Genomic DNA, 16762 nt, shown 5'->3' with positions numbered 1-16762 from the left:
ACAATACAATTGTGTAGGTGAGTATGGGAAGTTATACTCTTGTTTTTGAGTGTTTCAGTTGGACTTGAATGCATCGCTTTAAAATCACATTAGTCCACATTTGAAGGGTCATCTGGAACTTTAACCTAAAAGCTGACTTTAACTTTTTGTGAGCAGTGTACGTACCATTGACATTGTAGTTGACCTCTCCAGCATAATGCAGCAGTCGGAATTCATCACGACCCATTATCTTCCGCGTCTTTCCATCAGCAAGCTTGTGACTGCAAGGAAATCACATCATGTCCATACACACAAACTCAACATGCCTTAACAGGTCTGCCGCAATATGCAAAAAGCAAATTGTGAAGCACAATAAGATAGAATATGTAAACATCAGTGATGCCGTGTTAGAAATAGAACTGACGTGACAAAGTGCGGATGGCCCCCCACGGTGTTCTCCAGCTTCTCTAGGAAGGTGATGTCACTGGCATCTCCAGGTCTCAGACATTCTTCATCCTGTGGCAGGATTGAAAGAAAAGTATCAAATGATTAAAATTGTAATCAGACCCCATCTCAGTGAAAGGTTTATCTATAAAGCTTATAAATATAAGTATTTATGAAGTCCTGAAAAAATACACATTCAAGTAAATTCTGTAAGATGTCTGTTTTTAAATAATTGAGAATGAGCCATGTAATAGTAGGGCAAATTTGAATAAACCATTTTCATAGCAAGTTTCTCTGACTCTGTCACGGCTGTTAGGCTCGATAAATATTGGCCATTTTTAAGTGATAGCTACAACACGGAAGCACAACCATGCTAAACAGTAAAAGGGGAGATGTGGTGCAACGATTAACACTGGCTGATATCGTTGAATTCTGATTAGATGCAAATATTTTATGCCATGCACAGATCTGCTTCAATAATCATTGACCAACCCAAATGACTTGAGATTGTTAACATCAATTTTAAATTGTGCTAAAAACAAAACAGCCTTCTGGGTAAGGTAATAAATTAGCTATGAATTCCTCACCAGAATGGATATGATGCCTTTAAACTTCTCCTCCACCAGGTCACAGATGATCTTGTTGTTGAAGTACTGCACCGGTTCCCACTAGAAAGAAAAAACATTGTTGAGCAAGCTTTGAAAATGAAAATGTAATTTAAGAGGGCTGTCTGACAAAATGATGGAAGCTAAACCTAAATGTGCCAGACAATATTTTGTCAGGTCATTCATCTAAATTTGCCTCATATGGTCTCAGAAGAAAAAGCCATAAACATTTGAATAATAATAAAAATACACACAAATCAAACAACACGTAATGTATTTAATTAGGTGTTTGATCTCCGGCCAAAGTGACCATGGAAAAGTACCCTTAAGCAAGATACTGAACTCCCTTCCAGTTTCTCCAAACATGTGACAGCCTATTAAGCCTATTAAGGGTGAATCCATCCATTCCTCCAACTAAACCCAAAAACCAGCTTTGTTCATAAAATGCAGACCAAAAAGCATACATGTGGTCAACACAAATTAAAATCAAACATTTTAACAGTGTCCTTTTATTTTTATCTACCCATAAAAGAAAAATTTAATAGCTGTAAAAACACCCAAGATGAGCCCATGTTTCCTCTAAAAATATTTGTCCTTTTTTTTTTTTTGCTTTTGTGAATGCGTGTGTGTAAAAGGGGACTGACCGTGATGCCTTCAGCTTCATACTCCTCCTGCTCCGACTTGAGAGTAAGCTCAATAAAGAGCTGCTGCAGCTTTTCATTACAGTAGTTGATGCAGAACTGCTCAAAGCTGAAACATAGCAGGAAAATGTGACCGTCATGATATTCTGATTAATATTGCGCCTGTGGAAAAAATATATAAAATGTTGGATTTGAGTTCTCCTTTAAAACTTGCAATGGTAAATCATGCTGTTACCACACCATGAGGATCTAATCCTTCAATGTACTCAACAGCACCGCAAACAAGCTACGAGAAAGCTGCAGCTTATCACTGCTTGCTACCCTTAACCATTAGTCAGTTGACCTACAGTACGTATATAAGTATTTATATATGATCATTAATTGGTTCCAGGTAATCGGTTATTTACCTGTTGTGCTGGAAGACTTCAAAGCCATAAATGTCCAGCAGCCCAATGACAGAGTAGTGCTTATAAGAGTCATCCTGTAAAACACAACAGTTCTCTTTAACAGTAATGCCTTTCATAATGCCTCTGTTGAAGTTTGAATGTGAAACTGTTAGCTTTGTATCAGTTTTCTAAATTACAAAAACTTGCCTTTCAAATAGGGGTGTGTAGACTTTTCATATCAACTACATGTATATACATAAATACAATGTTTGGTTCATGTAAGTGTAAATAGAGTATATTAGCACGCATGTTTCTGATTCACGTAGCAATATAATCCAGTAAAAGATTTTGTGTTGACTTGAAAATAATGTCCACAAGGTGGAGCTATAGTATACTTAAAAGAAAAAAAGAGGCAAGATACACTGCTCAGTCATGCTTGTATAGTCAGGGTTAGGGTTAGGGTTAGGGTTGGGGTTGTGTGTGTGAGCATGTACGCACCGTGTATGCCAGTGAAGTGTTGATTTTGTTGACAAGCCAGGTGAAAGTGCGCCCATACACTGCCTTTGACAAAGCATCCCGAGCTGAGGAAGCCTGTTCCAGGTTCAGAGGGCTGATCAGCTGTTGGGGGGGGACAACGACATTAAATCCACTGACAGTGTACATGTTTTAAATACAAAACCAAATCACACACCTGCGCTACAATGAGTGTGCATCTAATCCTACCTCCTCTCCCTTGGCACTAATCTTTTTGTGTGTTAGTGCCTCCGTCAGCACGCCCCCATTCACTCCTAACAACTGGAGAGACATAACATCATTAGCAGGCACAACAGCCAGATAGTCATTACCGTACACAAGAGATAAACTGTAAGACAGATGTGACATCATATCTCTAAAACAGTATTTATTGCATCTGTGTGATTCTGAGAAAGTTAGGGGATGAATGAAGTTGAAAAAAGTAGTGATGGGAAAATGAAGCTTCATGAACCAGTTGTTGTATTCTTTGGCTCCTCTAGATGGCAATATTGGTTTAAAGTGAGGGTTTTAAGAAATGGCAAGTCGGTAGGCTTTCAGCTCTTCTGTGAACAGAGAGTGCCATCTAGAGGTCTAAGTAAACACAACAACGGGTTCATGAATCATCTTGAAGCTTCATTTGCCCATCTTTACAAAAAAGTGTTATAGCACTTTTGTACATAATAAAATTTGAGAGCCATAATTGCATTATATACCTTTCAAGTGAAACATGTAAACTGAATGGGCATTGTAAGCCATTTTCATTAAAAAATGGTGTAAATGCATCAATCTTTATTTAATTAATGTCTTACTTCTTTGGTAAGATTAGTTAAAGTAAATAGATCTTGATCACTTTTTTTTTGTGAGTGCCAATAAATTTGCTTTCCGCAACATCTTACCCTTGCCAAGTACTTGATCTGTGTGTCAGAAGTGATGCAGGCAATGCCGTCCTCACCGCCATATTGAACATTCCCCAAGTGAAGCACGCTTGCAATTATGTTCAACAACTCCTACACAGAAAAATACATAGTGTGAGAAGAATGTGGAGGGGAGGGGGTACAATAAAAGGAGTGAGCGGCTGGCAATCAAAGAACATTGGAAAGGATATTGTGGCAGAAGCAGGATATAAACAGGAAGGCAATATCCTAAAAGTGATATGATGAAGTGTATCATGAGCAATTGGGAAGACAAAAAAGCTTGTGCCCGGCAAGTTCAGGATTATAAAGACAATGTAATCATTTAAAACATGTGGATTGGATTTTTACTTTTGCCAAAAAGGGGGAGCGCAATTCCCACATGACTGGGAAGCTACGTCAACAGATTTACATCCCCACAGGGGAAGACGTACTTTATCGTCTTTCTTGCCCTCCTCTTAAATGTTTTTGTTTTTTAGCAGTGACTGTCAGATCTGGAAGCAAGCCCAGACCCATGAACCTGTCAGAACACGCTGAGCATAATTTCTCACATCTTAAAAAAAAAAAAAAAAGAAAAACTTGAAATGGCATGAACACACCTCCACGATATTTGGATAATGACAACACCCTGAATTATATAGTACGTATATATGGTCAAACTTCCCCCATAAATTTTAATCTCTGCACCTATCTTCAGTTGCTAACACTTTAGAGATGTTGCACCGCCCAGAGGTGATAAAACAAATGTCAAATACGTCAATTAATGATTCACTTTTGGTACGCAATGTCCTTACCTCAACCTCGTCTCCTTTAAAGCCAATCACAGTCAACGCCTTCCTCACCACTTTCCAATCACTGCGGTCGTTGATGGAGCTCACTTTGGGACAGTTACCCTAATGATCACACACACACACATACAAATCTGGAAAAACCTCAAAAGCAATCAAATTTGTGTCTAATCAATCATTCAGTTATTTATTTTGGGTAAACCTTGTAAAGTCAAAAGTGTCCACAAACATCCGCAAATCAGTTGGGGTGAAAATGTGTGACCAAGTAAACACTAATGTGCTCAAAAACACATGTGGGGTGTTTTTCATGTAATGTTTGTGCATGTGTGTGAAGAGCTACGGGTTCCATTAGTGCCTGAAGGCACATTGGCCCCCAGAGAAAAAAAGGCTGACAGAAAGACCATTAAGCCAAAATCCCTTTGGGATTTCTTCTGTCACAAACAAATTCACACACAATCCTACACACACTTTAGAGCTAAAGTTATGGTCATAGAATAACAGAACTTTTTTTTTTTTGCAAGGTATTTGCCATTAAAAACCAAGAGGTAGAAACACTTCATTGTACAACAAAGGAAGTGAGTCATATGAAAACTATTTTTCTGTCAATTTACCTCCCAAGTATGCACAGCGACTCAGTTGTGACATTTCTTAACAACTGGTGTGCCATTTTTTTAGGCATTACACTTAGTACAGACGTATTTGCACAATATATCTATATGCAATTGAAATAAAACAATCAAGATGTGACGTAGGTAAGGACTTTCAAATTCAGGAGGTTTCAAGACAAATGTAGCATCCTTACTTTGACCAGATACTGGTACTGCTGAGGATTCCTCTCTAAGCCGAGATGTCTAAGCAGGTCTTCCTCGCCTCCCTCAATCAGCTGATAGAAAATGTGAAAGTTCCTCTCGCCGTGGTTTTGGTGAACCACACGCGACTTCTCCAGCAGGTAATTAATGATGTGACCTCCCACCGGGGCGCCCTGTCGACGAGACAAAGGCCAGGGAGACACGGGAGAGCAATGGGAGGAGAGAGTAAAGCTGGGGTACTAAAACGTGATTGTAACATGCAGGTCAGGGTGAAAATTGCGGGGCCATGAACGCGGATGCGGGAGTGGAGGAGTAAAGTGATGACATCATAAACCATAGATACTCAATGTTTACAACTAGCAGCTGGAAATCAGACCATCCTTGCTCACCTTGAAGTCGAACTGAATATCCATGTACTTGCCAAAGCGACTGGAATTGTCATTTCGCAACGTTTTGGCATTGCCAAAGGCCTGAGGGAAGGACAGAGAGAGGAGAAGTGGATATTGAGTAAGGCAAGAGGATTGCTGGATTTAAAATATAAACATTGCAGTGTTTAGGACTTACAAATTAAAATAAAGGCACATAAGAGCTAGAATTAACTCACAAACATCATTCACACATTCAAAAAAAAAAAAACGATTTGTCAACACCAGACAAAGTCATTTTAAAGTCACTTTTTAAACAAAATTAAAACATTCAGGTAGCTCTTGAGCAAAGTGCAAAGCTCATCTTCATCTTAGTATCCTACCTCGAGCACTGGGTTGGACTGCAGGAGGCGATCTTTGATGGTCTGAACCTGCTCGCTGGCTGGACAGGTCACAGCGTAGTACTGCAGGATCTTTTTCGATGCTTCGGTCTTACCAGCGCCACTCTCGCCGGAAATTAGGATGCACTGGTCTTTCCTCTCTGTCCTCATAGAACGGTATGAGTTGTCGGCTACTGCATAGCTAGACAAGTGAAGGGAAAGATGAAATGTGACAAATTAGCAGTGTCCATCAAAAAATGACTAATTACTCAACAAGAGGGATTTTGACAGTCTGGTATTTTAAACTTGTTACAAAGCATTCCAAAAGGACTCAATTGTTTCAGAGAATGATTACCGGTATGTGGAGGAATACTTTTTTGTGGACCAAAATTAATACAGTCGACACTTTGGCTGGGCCAACTGTCCTCTAAAAAATAAAATAAAATAACTGAATAATTGATCAAATGATTCATCACTTATCTAGAAGACACACACCAAAAAATAGATATACTGCTCTGGTCTTCCTGGTGATATTTGCAAGTGAACTTAATTTCACCTTATCTAAATTTTTGATGTTCAACTGTTGAATGTTTCATTTCTTTACTTCACTCTAACAAGGAAGTAAAGAGCAAAATTTACAAAAGGTCTGAATGGTGGAATGTTGGTCCAGTTCGCAATGACTTGCTCCTATCTGCTTTGATATGTTGTTTCAGCCTGTGTGGACATGTCATTGATTTGAGAGATGATAGAAACCAGCTCGGCCAAGGCTGCTTCAGATTGTGCGTGCAAAATTGTGAAAAACTGTAGTTCAGAGGAATTCCCTGTCAAATTGTAGTAGTATCATTTGCTTACATTTTTTTCCACACCTCCCTGACCTCTGTATCGCTGGTTCTCCATCTTAACTTTTTTTTCCCCCTTTTCCACTCAGGTGGAGCAAACACTTAGACTCAAGTGCTAAAGTAAAAACCACCACATCAGAGACTAGTGAGCTAAGGGGGGAATATCTGGTTGATGTCACCTCAGTCTGTCCATTAAGAAAATGTTTGTTTAGTAGCTGACCTAATGGTCTCGGGAGGATTTAGTGTGAGTTCCCTCAGCATTCCTGTGGCAACTTTTCAAATAAACACTCCGCTTTGTGGCATGGCATCTTCTCAAGTCTAAGCAGAAATTGAGAGAGCTACAGTGAGCTAATGTGTCAATATTCACAGTCTGACCACATTTAGAAGGTTGGTTCAAAATATTATGCTAGTGTGGAGAAGAAAAAAAAAATCTTCATACTAATTTGCCAGACTTCAGAAAGTAGTGGAAACGCCAGGTCATATTAAACGCACGGTCTAGCGGAAACGGCTCAAACTTAAAACTGGCAGCAATGGCTCATGTGTAACGACTTTTAGAATGGTTTGGGCGTTGCTGCAGACAAAAATAAAGAATGAAAAATGGCAACACAGAGATGATAGTCTGCTTGCTGACTACTGACATCGTGCCTTTGAGCAAAGCACTGTTCACGCTCCACGCAGCCGCAGTATACAGAAGCGTGAGCTGCCCTTAAGTGTAATTCATGAAATATATTCAATTAATTAATTCATTTTGAGTGGATCGTAATAGAAAAAAAAAAATCTTACATGTGTGGTGAGACCTCATAGAAGTTAACCCCACGGTATCGCTCCATGTGGTTCTTGGTGTAGATCTCCAAGTCTCGATATGGGTTAACCGACACCAGCACTGAACCAATGTAAGTCTGAAAGACAAGATATACAGTCACAGTTTAAATACACATTTCATGTACAGTTTAAATAAACGTCAGGGCTAGAGAACCTCAGATCATCCAATCCTTATTTCATTGGTTTCCACTTACATAGATGAGGTTCTCTTTGAAGCGTTTCCGAAGGTTCTCTATGAAAGCAGCTTCGCTCATGTAGTTCTCCAGCAGGACAAAGTCCTGCACACCCACTCTATCTCTTGCTGTGAGGGCCGACTCCATCATAGCCCGCACCCCGTCAGTACCCACCACCTAGAGGAGGACAGAGAGCCATTAAGCAGGGTGACGGACTGAATCGAATAACCAAAGCTGCGTCGCACATCATCACTTTTATAGAATATCGATTTCACGAGTTGAGATGAAGGACACAGTGAATGTCAAGCAAACTATTCAAGTTATGAAAAAGAAACGAAAAAGAGCAAAATCTTGAACACTTGCATTTAAAAAGACCAACTTATTCTAAAACACACAAGTAGTCACAATTAGCATCAATAGACTAAATTCTAACCAACAAAAGATTAATACAGATTTTTTTTTGACTATTGATACAGCACAGAAGTAACATAAACACTTTAAGATGTGATAACATGACATTACAATATATCCAATATTTATGGATTTAATTTCAATGTATAAAGGGTCAAATTTAAGATAACACCATTGCTTAAGGTCAAATACATTCAAATTTGTTTTTTTCAATTTATTTGTCCTCTGATGTTTTGCTGAGCCTTTAAAGTCAGTTGTTGCCAACTCGGTTGCAATAAATTCAACCATTTATAGTTAAAGGTAGAAACAATAGAAATCAAGCTGCAAAAATCAAGTTAGAATGAAACACTCACACGTTTAAGGTCGTCTACAGGTCTATCCAAGAAGCCATATTTTGAAATGGAAGCTTGTGTTTTGCTTATAATTTTACAAAAGCTGTCCACATCCATGTTTAGTATATAGGCAACAGAAGCAAAGTGAACAGGACTTGTCAACACACATTCACACATACGACGTCCTGTATAGCAGGTGTTGTTGCGCTAAGTGGAACAGTCATTGTTGTCCCTAAGGAGAGCCCACAGACTAGAGCTGGAGGGAGGAGAGATCTTATTAATTAGAAGTGCCTGCACGTCTAATTAATAAGGTCTCTACTCCGCTTACAATAAGAAAAATACAATTGAGAATAACAAGAAACAACACTGAGGTTCGGCGTGCATGTTGCTTCTTTGAACTGCAGGCTGCTTACTGAAATTTTACAAAAATGTAAAGAAATCTTGAGAAGCAGGAAGATTGAATAGTAGTTTTAAAAAAAAAAATTAAATAAAGTTTTCTTTGCTGAACATGTGAAATTGGTACGTTTGTTTATGGCTGAAAAATGAGAAGCAGGGTTAAAATAGTTCATTTGTTGTTTTGTATTTTGTTAATTTTGATTTTTGAGCAGGTTTATTAGTTTTTATTACCTTTTATATTTTCTATTATTTTAGAGTTGCAGTGGAGTTTTTATTATTGGTAGCTTTAGTATTTGCTTCTTTTACTCTATGGAGTACTTGTCAAGTGCAAGATATACAGTAAAAAAAGAGTCACTCAGTATTGTGTAATAAGATTAAGTCAACTGCAGTTCTGAGATTTCTGCTTGACTTTCCTTTTGTATGGACGTAAGGCAATATTGCAAAAAATATATTCAAAATGAACCTTGAAAGCTCATGTATTATGTTAAATGATTAAAATGAAAGACAATTTCACTATAGACTTATTCACATGAACTTCGGAACAAAGCATTTGCCTTTTTATTTTATTTCATTAATAGAGGTTTTTTTTTTCTTTCTTTTTCATGAACTAAAATGACCCTGTCCAGAAGCCAATAAATTAAATTGTTATCCTTTTCCAGATAAGGAAAACCTCTCACACTGATTTCACATTAGTCTGCAAGATTACATTTGATCCTACGTTTCCAAAGAGACGGTTGGTGCCCCATGGCGTGGTGGGAGCCATGGGACATCAGTTCTGCATAGAATCGACCAGCTCATCTGGCCTGGCCTGTTATGTTTATGAGCTTCAATAAAGCACACTTGCACTTCTTCAAAAGTTCTAAATGTGCCAGTTTGAGCAAACTCGCATTGCATCGAGAATTCATGACATTTCTATTTAAACATACACTCGATTTGGCATCAAAGGATTTTCACATTTTATAAGCTCTCCTAACATGTCAGCATAAGGAACAACAATGATAGAATGTGTAGTAAATATAGTTTACTAGTAAACAATTCCTAATCATCAGAAAATCAATGTTGCATGAATGGAAGTAATGTTACAGGCTTAGTTCATATGTGTAAGAACTGCTTGTTTGTCTCTCCTTGGGATCCCTCGACCTATTGTTTTTTCACACAACACATCTCTTTGACCACAAAGTTTCTGCAGCTGTCTGTATGTGTGTGTGTGCGTGTGTGTGTGTGTGTGTGTGTGTGTGTGTGTGTGTGTGTGTGTGTGTGTGTGTGTGTGTGTGTGTGTGTGTGTGTGTGTGTGTGAGTGTGTGTGTGTGCGTCCGTGTGTTTGCGTGCGCCTCCTAACAATATGGCATGCAGTGTGAACTGGCATAAGTCATGTGATTTACAGTAATTGCAACTAAGGGATGTTTGATACCACTTTTTTTAAGAACGATACCAGTACGAGCACTCATATCTCGAGTGGCCACCGATACCAAGTAGTATTAAATTGCATGAAAATAAATGGCAATTTTATATTTCTTCTAGTTGCTACCTTAGTAGGAAATACCATTACTTCATAGTTTCCAATGCCCCTTTCAGAGTTTGTCTTTCCTGAACAAAATGCATCATGCCATACCTCCAACCATTTGTACAAGACACACAAACAAAAAATCTCAGGAACACATCCAGTATGTAACTTCCTGGTTCCTACATGTCGTCATACTTTCCGAATCCCGTGCAGTAAACAAAGTAGCTGGAGACAAGTTAGAAGGCCCAGTGAGGTAGAGGCCTACCTTCTCAGTTTAGTATAAAAGACTTAGCAAATGAACAGTATATTAAATTGCATGGTTAGCTTCTCAAATTCTAGTGCTTGCTCCTCTCCCTGCTGGAATAACATTGAAAAATTCCATTCATCTTCCAATTGATGTCTTAACGTGAAGAAATTGACAGTAAAGCAGACTTTGACTTTTGACTTTGACTTTGATCAAAATCACCTTCCTCCTCTCGTCAAGAATTTGCTTTTCTCAATGTTTTACACTCTCCGGGTAAAAGCGCCTTGAGGAGGAATCATTCAATCCGCAGTAAAAGTTACCAATGCAGATGGTTTTGATGGGGCCCACAAATGAACCACAAGCTTCACCAGGCAAGGAAATGATAAGTGAATTATCAGACAAGTCTTCATAGGCAGGTTCTTATCACTCAGAAACCGTCCGTTTACGTAACGGAGAATCTACACGGCTAACGGTAGATTTTGACTACTGGCATGGACTTCCGACATTCTCTCATTTTACGCACCCAGTTTCACAAAGCCAGGTCTACAGTATACTTATTGACAGTATAACCAAATTTACCATGGCAACAACTGAGAATGAGCTGAGTTTATTTTCAATACAGTCAGAAGGACTGTGAGAGTTTGGTCTAAAGACACTGAGAGGCGATTCAGACATGTTTGCATATCAACGACTGGGTTGGTTTTTCAAGTGGTACATTGAAAAGGAATACTATACTATTATTCATCGTGCTTTATGTTTGATTTTTACGTACAACGCTTTTTTCCCCACCTGTGCTCATGTTTATTTTAAGTGTTCCAAAAAATAAAGTTGACTTGAGCAGACTGTGGAAAGCAGTCATACAAGTGGTACAAGCAGGTTACTCAAGAGAACACTGCTAGCCTGAGGATCAATGTGTGGGCCAACTCGTGACAACATACCAAGCACACAATATTCTCCAACCTACAGCGAAACGATGACTTCACCATAGCCTGCATGAAGCAAGTCATTATTTGGCTGCAATATGTCAGCTCCAGGTTTGACAGTCAATGTACTGTTAACATAACAGCCTCCAATAAACTCCTATGCCACGATTTCTTTTTTGCATATTTATTTGTTACATTTTCAGATCTTTAAAGAGATCTTGTAAGCCTCTTTCACAGTGTCTGACAGGTATGAAAAATATTTTTTCATTCAACAAATGCGTCGGTAATCAGGCCTGGGTGGAACTGAACTAAACTGTTGTTTTGTTGTTGTGCGATAATAAATGAGCTTGATGATCCAAAACATTTGAGTGTATTTAAAAACAATTTAAAATCAGGAAAGGGGTCAACTCAACACAGTTTAAATAGATGTTTCTGTGGGTAATTAAAATTGGGCACCAAAGCCCATCATTTAAATATTCACCAAATCATTAAAAGACATAAATAATTGAGAAACTCTATTCACTTACCCTTCCCCAACGGTACTCCATAGATACTCAGCTTGAATCTTTACTTGTTATTACGTTTGTATTCCAGCCATTCCAAAGCCGACTAGTTGTTTTCAGGCAGAGGAGAAAGTGAGCTGGGAGGGAGTTTATCTTAAAGACGAGCAAACATAAAGTAACTATTGAGTTTAAGTCAGGTGGCCAACAGGAAGTTATGACAACTGTGTCAGGAATCTCTCAGTGTATTGTCCTATCCTGAGAAATTGCATGGAAATCCATCTTCAACATACGTAATGCTGTCTTGTTTGGAAAAGTCATCCTTGCAGAAGGCATGTGAGTTACGACTAAGAGTGAATGTCAGCATAAATGAATGGAAGGCGCCACTTAAAAAAAAAATCTTGACACATCAACACACTTTTTTGATTAACATACTTGCTTCCACTCTCGGTGAATGCAAAAGAATGTTGCCAGGCCACACGACGCCACCACGCGAGCGCCTCGCCCTGTGGGCGTTGCGACATAATGTCATGAAAACACGCCTTCTCATCAATAGAACACATGGAAATGAAACATCTTGACAAATCCGGTTAGAGTTACAGAGATGAAGAGATGGAGATGTGACCAATTTGAACTTCTCTCCCTCTTTCTCACCTGACATACAAGTTCAAGAGCATCCAGCCCAGGGCGTTACATGATTACTCTACTCACACGAGTGAAAGTCATCCTCACTAAAAAAGCCACTTCCCACTCAGCTTCCTCTACCAAACAATGAACTCCATCCTCTGAAGTCTGACCATTGTACATTTCATATGCATCTATGCAACTTACCTTCAGGCCTTTCAAAAACAAATTCCATACACGGCTATTCAAGTCACACAAAAAAGAAATCCCCAAACTTCCGCTTTAAAAGGCAGAATGACATCTTTTGTTCAACAGAACCCTTACCAAAGGTCTGTATTTCATTGTTCCAGTTCCTTAAGCGATCTGGAAGGACTTCTGGGCTGCACCAATCTGGTAGTCCAGCTGTAAGCGTCTGAGCTTCAGCAACTATTCAGCGCAGTTTGTTTTTAGAAGTAGTCCTCTCCGTCCTGAGAACCAGCTGCCATTGCTTCTCCTCTTACTGCTTCGGATACACACTGCTCACGCTCACACCGTCTCGCTGCTCACTTATTCACTCATTTTCCTTTCCTTTCCCTCCCTCCTTCCCTCTAGAGGAAATAGTCGCTGTGTTGGGTGACATACAACGCCACTCCACTCCCTCAGTTTGCTTAATAGTCCCACACCCTAGCCCCCCCCCCCCCCAACTTGGCCCTTATGCACAAAGATTGAAAAGTTTCCATCATTTCTTGAATGTTCTTTCTCTATCATCTTTCTCTATCATCTAGTAAGATGCAAGCACATCCAAGATTATTAGGCCAATATCATTAAAGGGAGTGGAATTTGTCTAGACACACACACACACACACACACACACACACACACACACACACACACACACACACACACACACACACACACACACACACACACACACACACACATCAAAGGCCTCTCAGTGTGTAATACATCTGCTTATTAACACTGATAACAATTGATATTTTCCAGCCAGTGTGCATGTGTTTCAGAAAAAATGGAGGAAGACAATATTACACAACAGTAATTTGACCAACACACACACGTGCACACAACAGGAGTTCAGATGATGAACTATATACAGAGCTCAATGCAGAAATTGACAAGTGTCATTCAATAGCTTGACGATGACATGCTGACTCCATGTGGGAAAATGCAATTAATTCTGCCTTTGCATGGGACATTATACATTCCTCAGTTCGTAAGGCGCTATTTTTAGACTCAGGCCTCTGCTAAACATATAGCCTGCTAGCTTTGCTCAACTGAAATACTGATATAATACGCAGCGGCTCGTCTCTAAAGACAATTTCATGCCATTTTTTTTTAACAAATGACTGTTTGGACTCATTATCAAGATATAAGTCGTGCCACACTAGGTTCAGATCAAGCAAGTAAGCACTGATAATACTTGTCATTGTTCGTCATTTACAATAGTTATTTATGTCAAACTAGCAGATACAATTCACTCTCTAGTAGTGTTTTCCCTTTTCAATGCGAAGAAAAAAAAAACCAATGACAATCTTAAACTTCCGTATCCTTTCGTGTTATGAAGCTACATCACCGAAAGTACTCGTGTAAAAAGTGAGACACTGTCACTAGATGAATAAAGCATCCGTAGTGTACTTCCGAGTCCAACTGGAGCGGAGCACGGAACAGAACGCTCTTGAATGTGTCAAGGGATACGTTAATCATAACTGCTACAACCCTCCTTCGACGTTAATCAGTGTCAACCGCTTTTGAAATGTATCAACGGCCGAATTTGGCAAGGTTTTAAATAATTCTTCTCATGTTGTCTGTGGTGTTTTTCCTTCTAGGTTGCACACTTAACAACCTTGTGTCTATTTTATATGCTTAATTCATTGCACTCCTTTGGTTTCAAGTCGATGAAAAATGACTTGCAAAAACGCAATGAATACAATTCATTGTTGAAAACTGCTGAACGCCGCAATTTCAAAGGTCTGTCAAGTGGCAACAGGAAAGACAGATTTTTATAGGCCTCTCATTAGGAATGACTTCCTGGGGATCTAAGCGAATAGGCTTGTAAATATAATTCAACCAGTACAATACTGGTTAATGTTGCATGAGTCAGTAGCTCAGTAAGCCTCACCTGTCTTTAGTTTAGATTCCTAATTTCGTAAGACAAGTACAGTGATGAGTTTAAAATGGAAATGCTGCTACAGGAAAAAAAGGTTCAAATTTAATAATATTCAACAAAACCTGCTCACTGTATTATAAATAGCTACAGACAAATACAGAGTACTGCAAGTGTGACATTCATATTTCCGCACATACTCTTAAAACAAACACCCTTTGCTTTCGACACTGCCCTCCTGTGGTCGACTGATGAATGAGAACATAAAAGATTTTGCTGACACAGATAGAGCCAGACAGAGACGTGCCTGAAATTTACATTTTTGTGTCCAGAAGGAGCTAAGAAAAACATACTTTGAACCCGGCTTGACTACCTTCTGAGTGAGAGAGTGAACTCTGCACACCTCAAGCACTCTGTCGAGTTCTCTGTCCCCACTCCCAGTATAATCAGAGCCTCCGCAGCAGGAATCCGAGTAATGTTTTCCAGACTCACGCTTGCTCTCTCACCACAGTTGTAGACACAGTGGACAGACAGCGGGGGAACAGGCAAAGATACAAGTAGAGATAGGTGATTCCCCAGCTGTACAACACATATCGAGTTAACCCAAAACATTTACAGATGACATCAATTTTCCACCCCTTAACACAAAGTGTGTGTTTGTGCGTGTGTGTTTGTGTGTTTTACAGGCTAAAAGTTAAGGTTCCATATTTGTGCTGAGTTGGAGGAGGCGGAGCTTGACCACCAATATCTTGCTCAGCTGTCAGACTGTTTAACCCTTCCTTCTCCAATTTCTGGAGCCTCTGGCTTCACAAGTGACTGTGCATTGGAAATGTCATGAGTTCCTGGTGAGAATAGAAGTTGAATTAAATGACACTAAATATCTTAATACAGGTTACAGATAGTCACAATAAGATGATTGATATTGATCCCTTTTCGTTTGGGATGAATTCTCGGATGATTGTAGCATCACAGCGGCGTAAATTTGTACTTTTTTTTTCTCTTCAAAAAGTATATCGTGATAAATGATGTGATTCCGAGTTAAGCCACAACAATGATATCCATTGCATTCAGGGAATTATATTCACAAAGCGTGACATGAATTAAATGCAATGATATCAGGAAAACATTGCTCATTGATAGCACACATGTAGAAATGATTTATCAAAAAATAAATGCACCCTGGTTCCTGACTGTGTTTTATGGCTCCAAGTAGGTCGTGTTTCTGCCTCCTCCCATATGTGCTTGGCTTGATCTCTTAACAACTTTGAAGCAGTAAATGATTGACTTTGAGAGGCACCATAGAAACAATACAAATCTTGTTTTATTTGATCAGTTTTATTGCTTTTATTGCTTAACCTTATAGTCAGATAGAATACCGTTTGAATGGTTCATATTTGAGGATCCCCACATGTTTAGTCGAGTAAATCCTTCAAACTTACTTCCTTGCAATAACGGCCATTTTGCATAAAATCTTGCACGCTAACAAAAAACGGCTCAGTCTTATTTTTTTTTTAAACCACCTTACTCTGCACAATGTATACAGGACCTTCCCATACTACGTAACTAAAATATAATACATCCGTGATGAACCGGAAGAGGGTAAACCACTTCACCCCCCGACGGACATGAGCCTATTGTTTCCTTATTTGGCAACCTCTCAAGCTCTTGAAGAAAACATGGAATTAAATATTACATTTAGACTGAGGGGAGGACAAAACCTAAAATCCCACTGATCACTGAGAGGGAAGTGACCTTGACTCTGTGGGAAAATCTCAAATGAAAACTTTCTCCTGCTGCGCTCTCTCACTCTACATCTTTCTGCTGCTGCTCTCTTCTTTGTAAATTATTTTTTCCTGTCTCACTTCCTCTGGCAAAGTTTCTACAGAGTAATCTTGAAAATGTGGACACTTCCCATTTTTTATTGTCCAAAAAATTAAGAGGTTTTGGTTTGGAAATGGTTCTTGGTGCATCATCATGCATCACGCCACACCAATATTGTATATCAGGCTTAGACTAGGAGTGTAGAGTTAACCTCCAAAAACCTTCACCATTATGACAACATCATTGTC

At 39.2% G+C, this 16762-nt stretch overlaps 1 protein-coding gene across 5 annotated transcripts in view; it reads right to left on the bottom strand.

Annotated features, from left to right (window-relative positions):
- LOC147054486 (unconventional myosin-Ic-like) overlaps positions 1-16762 on the bottom strand; it is a 38214-nt gene that overhangs the window by 7579 nt on the left and 13873 nt on the right. For 3 of the 5 annotated variants that reach the window (XM_085915852.1, XM_085915853.1, XM_085915856.1), the window contains 14 exons: positions 7677-7832; positions 7444-7559; positions 5825-6023; positions 5466-5546; positions 5070-5249; positions 4274-4372; positions 3465-3575; positions 2779-2850; positions 2554-2673; positions 2077-2150; positions 1673-1778; positions 1011-1091; positions 404-495; positions 166-260 (listed from right to left, as the gene is read on the bottom strand). In XM_085915852.1, the coding sequence (XP_085771978.1) occupies positions 166-260; positions 404-495; positions 1011-1091; positions 1673-1778; positions 2077-2150; positions 2554-2673; positions 2779-2850; positions 3465-3575; positions 4274-4372; positions 5070-5249; positions 5466-5546; positions 5825-6023; positions 7444-7559; positions 7677-7832 (1582 nt within the window). Of the gene's footprint in view, positions 1-165; positions 261-403; positions 496-1010; positions 1092-1672; positions 1779-2076; positions 2151-2553; positions 2674-2778; positions 2851-3464; positions 3576-4273; positions 4373-5069; positions 5250-5465; positions 5547-5824; positions 6024-7443; positions 7560-7676; positions 7833-11992; positions 16072-16762 lie in introns of those variants that run through there. The other 2 variants (XM_085915854.1, XM_085915855.1) reach the window with 2 other exon arrangements.

The sequence above is a fragment of the Syngnathus leptorhynchus genome, chromosome 7 (assembly GCF_054491065.1).
Source record: "Syngnathus leptorhynchus isolate UIUO chromosome 7, UIUO_Slep, whole genome shotgun sequence".
Classification (NCBI taxonomy): domain Eukaryota; kingdom Metazoa; phylum Chordata; class Actinopteri; order Syngnathiformes; family Syngnathidae; genus Syngnathus; species Syngnathus leptorhynchus.
Note: the sequence above shows the minus strand (reverse complement) of the source record. Positions and strands in the feature narration are given on the sequence as shown.